Source organism: Corylus avellana, chromosome ca1, assembly GCF_901000735.1.
Source record: "Corylus avellana chromosome ca1, CavTom2PMs-1.0".
Classification (NCBI taxonomy): domain Eukaryota; kingdom Viridiplantae; phylum Streptophyta; class Magnoliopsida; order Fagales; family Betulaceae; genus Corylus; species Corylus avellana.
The window spans coordinates 34,702,208-34,707,998 of NC_081541.1; the positions used below are offsets into that span (position 1 = coordinate 34,702,208).

General features: G+C 38.5%; 1 protein-coding gene across 1 annotated transcript; it reads right to left on the bottom strand.

The window, feature by feature from the left end:
• Nucleotides 1-283: 283 nt before the first annotated feature.
• LOC132175233 (glucan endo-1,3-beta-glucosidase 7) lies at nt 284-4,826 on the bottom strand. Its single transcript, XM_059587106.1, has 5 exons — nt 4,647-4,826; nt 3,761-4,425; nt 1,902-2,225; nt 1,159-1,456; nt 284-650 (listed from the first exon to the last, which is right to left on the bottom strand). Exons 1-5 carry the CDS (start codon nt 4,708-4,710, stop codon nt 613-615), a joined length of 1,389 nt encoding a protein of 462 aa, XP_059443089.1. The 5' UTR covers nt 4,711-4,826; the 3' UTR covers nt 284-612.
• Nucleotides 4,827-5,791: the final 965 nt, after the last annotated feature.

Consider the following 5,791-nt stretch of genomic DNA (forward strand, 5'->3'; position numbering starts at 1 on the left):
TGTTCATAAAACGTTTCATTTAATATTCGAGTCGAGCACGAGCCGAGCTTATGCAAGCCGAGCCCGAACTCGCCGCGAATAGCTTGCTCTCTTAACAGCCCTACGAGAAGGTCCCTGGGCAACTTGGGCTCCATCTGCTCAGGACGCCTAGGCACCTGTGACCTGCCTGAACAAGCAGGGCTCGCTCATGGGCTTTATTCATTTCCTCCAACTTTGTTAATGCCAAAAATAAAAAGAAAATGGTAGTTGCTATGGACATGTAAAATTATTGAAGATTTTGAAATACAAATGCACAAACTTAAAATAACATTCATTGTAGCCACTAAAGTTCCTCAAGGACAATTGTACCATATATATCTCACGCTTCTCTTTCTCTCCAACCTAACATTACTTTTCCGAACCAAGAATAAGTACGTACGAAGAGAGATAGAGAGACAGTTACACCAATATATTATATATACCCCAAAACTAAAGTAAGAACCCTCTACAATTAAAGAGATAATCAAGAAAAAGGCACACGCTTATTATTGCTTTAATCATTAGTAACCGGTAGCATTAATCTGGCTTAAAAATTAATTTCTTCTTTGACATCTAATGGGATTTCCCTGCCTTTCAAGTACCCCCACCAGGATAAGTGCAAGCATTGTAACCTACAATCAAAGAGAGAAGAAAAAAATTAAGAAAAATAAATAACAATTCAGAAGAATAGCAAATGACAAAGCAAGCTTGAAATATCCGTTTTAGAGACTCGATCATGGCCCACCTGCCCATGGACAACTTAGGATGCGCAACCACATGTTTGGGGCAAGTGGGTTGCGTAATCCTCTCTCTTAAGGCGGGCAGCCTAATAACAGTAGATTTCAATCCGTCCCATTCTCTTTTATATTTCAAATCTCATATGTGTGCCATTGCCCCCAAAAAAGAAAAACACCTTTGTTGTAAAACTCTATGACCCTAATAGAAAGTAGACTACTTATGCCTCCCACAATTATCTTTTACATCCCCTTCAAGAGTTAAAAGTCACATATTGCAGCCACCAAACAATGCAAGAAGATGCATGCATACTGACCACCATATAACTTCTCTTAATATCAAATGCTTAAGTTTATGTTTCATAGAAAAATGGAGATAGATGCCATTGAATTAAAGCAAGCTTACTAGGATTTGTGGATGTAATAGTTGCAGTTTGTGAGAAATCACAATTCCCTGGATTCTTTGCAGAGGTTTGGAAATAAAGATTCATGGCAAAAGCAGCATGTGATAATACAGTGTTTGGTTCAAAGCAGGCGCCTCCTGGTTGGATCGGGCCACAATCAATGCCTTGGCCGCAGGCATAGTCAAGATTTGCTTGCAATTGAGCATCGGAAACGCCAGCCTTAGGAACACACCAGCCTGCTGCAGTCGGTTTATGAGACGGGTTGACTGGAGATGGGCTGGTTGGAGTAGAGGTTGGAGTCTAACAAGGACAGGCGAAAATAAAAACAATGTTATGACAGAAAATAATGTTGGACTAGAAACATAGTGCATGATATAAATATAGAGCCAGCATAAGCTAAGAGCTATATATGTTAAGTGCCAATAGTCTTTAAGTAAATGATTAAACCAGTCAGGTATAGTTCATGACTTTCCAAAATTTTCCCTATTAGAAATTCATGCTCTAGAAATGCAATCAAAAGGAACTATTTTGGAGGGAGAAACATGTCTATCTCAACTAGCTACCAGTTACTATTATATGAAGCAACTCCTGCCTGCTACATTGTTTCGTTGTTTATATATTTGCTCTGTCATCTGTGTGTGTATAGCTATATATTTGTTGTCAGAGGCTTCTCCAAAAACATTTGCCAAAAAAAAACATCAGTATGCCTTTAAAAATGATGCACATATATGATTAATCTACTCACCTGGCTAGTCTTTGAAAGACCAACATCATAAGTCATGCTAAGGTCAGTCTTGTAAAGCCCAAATGCACGTTCAGAGGCTGGTCCAGGTTTCAAATTCTCATCATACAGGGCAAAGATATATGTATCCACAGATTTTCCAGGCATTAGAGGTGTCCCAACCATTGATCTAAGGTGCGCGATCAAATTCCCATTATAGGCCCTTGCATTTTCAACACTGGGGCCGACTTCATTGTTATCCCCATTGTACGCCCAACCTGTCTCAGCAATCATAATGTCAACATCTTTAAATCCCATTGCATTCAAGGCAGACCGTACAGCATCTACCTGCACATTGTCAAATGATATTAATCCATATGCTTAGGACTGGGGTATTTGAAACGCAATGAGCTCACAATTGGTGCACCAATAATCGTTGCAACTATATGCTAATAATATCCGTATAAGATTGGTGATTCATAAATTAGAGATTCTAATACAATTTATTCAACAAAAAAAAAAAAAAAAAAAAAAAGCAAAATCGTTAGGGGACTACAACTATTACTACAACAAATTCACATGACAGTCTACATTTTATTAAAATGGATAACACACGATCTATTTTGTGGCAATTCACATTTTCGTAACAAACATACATAAACTAGTACATCAATCTATAATTTTATATACGTGATAAATATCATATAAACTGTCACGTGACGGTTCACATTTTAATAAATATTGTGTGGACTGCCATAAGTGGGTATAAGAGTACATGTTAACAATGCAGTAATAGAATTGGGACACTCGATTATTTTTGGAAGAATAGGAGGGCAACATTTCACGCTTGGTGGTCCCTAAAAACATTTAGGAGTCTTTAAAACCGTCAAGTTGGATAACTTTTTCCAATTGTCCATTCTTCAAAACCCAATAATGATTGAAATATTGGGAGGACTTATCCTCCATTATTGCAATGGCCAGCCTGTTACCAAGCACAAAGCCAAAGGGTCACATCGGGTGCACCCCCTTCCATAGCCTAACATTCTCCCCTACATCTCCACCCCACATTTACTGTTGAAGATTGATGAAAAAATGATAAAGAGATTGAGGGAGGCTAGCAAAAATCTTCATAAATATGTTGTGTGCCTCAAAAGGTGTAATTAAGCCATGTTCGAGTAATTTTAGAAGTCATTCTTATGTCCCTCTTTAGTCTCTCCAAGAATAATGTGGCTATTAAAATTATCATTTGATCAAAATTTAATAATGATCAATCATAAGTCCAATAGTAATTTTAATAGTCACATCCTTTTTGGAGGGGCTTAAGAGAGACACAAAATGGACTTGTAGCGTTACTCTACACTTGTTCACCTATAAACCCTTCCCATATTTTATAGAAATGGGAGCCAACATACGTACACACACAAATTTGCATATATAACAAGGGATCGGGATTGGCTGCAATTGCTTCTTTGAATTGCAGCATGCCTTATCCTTGTGTGAAAAAATCTCAATAGAATTCATCTGTCCAAATAATTTGAAACGAGCATAGAATTGAAGTAAACCGAGAGAACACTCAAAATCCGATTTGATATGATGATATTATGGACCCACTAGCAACAAGTTCACAATTCAAATAATAATAAAGGGCTCAAGTAAAACATGTGAGCTATCACGTGTGACACAGAAATAAAAGCGATTGTAGGAAAAGTAAAACAGTAACGACTCCAGAGGAGCAAATCCTGCTTAAAGTCCAACGTCAGTGTCGTAGACACGTAGCCAAGCAACGGATAAACAGTTAAAACACTCTGTATGTGAGTAGCATATTCAAACTTTGTTTATTATTATCAGATATTGGGCCAGAGGCCCGGCCCATTAAAACTCACCTGAGCGTCGAACATGTTCATGTATTTGATCCCGTTTCCCGAGTCAATACGGCCGGAGTTAGGCTGGAACAGGCAAAACGCTAGCGTTTCGGGCCTCGGATCGCTCTGGTATGCGAAGAAAGGGTAGGGATTGACCGTGAAGGGCGACCCATTGTCCTTCTGAAACGCCAACAACCCTCGGAGCGGGTCCTGGAACACCGGGTTAAACGACCCGGAGGAGGGCGGGTCGGACTGACTCAACACGGCCATTGAGTGGACGGTGGAGACCCGGACCTTGCCTCCGAGGGATGCCGAGTTGAGGGCATTTTGGACATTCCGCATGGCCGGAAGGAGCTGAGAAATCAAGCCCTGATCCATGGTCATCATCACCTCGTTGCCAATGGTGATGAGCGTGATGTTGCTGGCTGGGTAGTAGGCGATTACGTTCGAGTTCACCCATCCAGTCGCCGCGTTCGGGTCGGAGGCCAGCGCCGGAATCTCGCTGTTGGCAGCACCGATGACGATTCCAATGCCGGTTCCAGCGAGGGCCTTGATGATAGCACCGTCGGCGCCGTAGAGACGGACTTTCCCAATAGTCGTGGACTTGAGGAGGTTTGCCGTCGCCGGCGGCGGTGGAAGGTTGTCGGCAACTTGGCCGTAATTCACACCAATGAATGATTGAGATTCTGTAAGACAAGCAGACAGGATTAGAGCGTACGAACAATTCAACTCGGACGCTGGTCTCTTCCCCTTAGAAAAACCCAATTGAGTTGGGTTATTCTTTTCCCTTCACAGGACTTCAAAATTCTCGAATTCCCAGGGAAAGTGATAAGAAAGTGAGAATCGAAAACAAACACCGGATTTGAGAAACCCAAAAAGAGAAGCTAAAAAGTGAACGATAACGAACCTGCAAAGTTAAAAGCGGAGATGAGGAGGAGGGAGAGAAAGAATAACAGCGAAAGGGTTGCCATGGTCGGTCGCGCACTTCGTTTCTAGCCGTGCCTGAAAATGATGTAAGAGAAATAACGACAAAAATGTTGAGAGAGAGAGAGAGTGTGTGTGTGAAAGCAATAAGGGAATGGAGGATGGATGAGTACATATATAGAGAGTGGTAGGAACAGTGCAGAGGGGTTCTTCTCTGTTTTTGCTCGGTGAAAGTTCTCAACTACATTAGCTGGAGAGGACTCGTGGAGTGGGACCGTGTGTTTTTTTTTTAAGTTTTTGGCAGTAAAAGGTCGGGGCAAAACGGGAAATGAGGAACTGTTTCTGCCATTCTCCGAACATTTTTTTCTTGCTTAAAAATGACATAAATTTTATCCGAACTGAATTTCATACTAAAAAATATGTTTTTCATACTTTTTAAATTTATTGGTTTTTAAATGATGTGCTGACATTCTATGAGTTGATGACATATTTCTAATTTTATTGTCGATAATATTACAAATTGAATGATGTATATATTGATATGTTGTCGCACTACGTTATTAAAAAAAGGAAAATGCTAGAGTCTCAACTTAAGTTCAACTTTTACCTTATTTTTTTATTTAAAAATAAATAAATAAATAGTAAATGAAAAAAATGTCTGAAGCAATAATATTTATTTTTTATCCTTATTTTATTTGATATTTTTAAAAAATGAAAATGATATTCTTTTTCATAAAAATGGTCATTTTAAAAAAAAAAATATGAAGAAAAATATCATTTTGTATTTTTTAAAAAATACTAAATAAAAGAAGGACAAAAAATATATATTATTTCTTCGCACATTTTTTTCATTTGCTATTTAGTTTTTTTTTTTAAATTAAAAAAAAATAAGGCAAAAGTTGAACTTAAGTTGGGAAATAAATTGGGTACCTATCATCCCACTTAAAAAAAATTAGATAATATTCTGCAATTTACACCGTTAAATAAAACTTTAACTTAATGGAATCCAAACCTTGTAGAAGTCTTGAATGTTGTTGATTTTAATCTCCTTTTTTATCCTTGTCATTAGTCACCAGAATAGAAACGGTTTATTCTGTTAAATTGTACAAGATTTTAACTCAAACCTTT

Bases quoted from the DNA above. Each gene is read 5' to 3' on its own strand.
- LOC132175233 (XM_059587106.1), bottom strand. From the start codon at position 4,710: ATGGCAACCCTTTCGCTGTTATTCTTTCTCTCCCTCCTCCTCATCTCC. The intron at 2,226-3,760 runs GTGAGTTTTAAT...GACAATGTGCAG, and splicing joins TGAACATGTTCGACGCTCAG to GTAGATGCTGTACGGTCTGC. The intron at 1,457-1,901 runs GTGAGTAGATTA...TGTCCTTGTTAG, and splicing joins GTCTTTCAAAGACTAGCCAG to ACTCCAACCTCTACTCCAAC.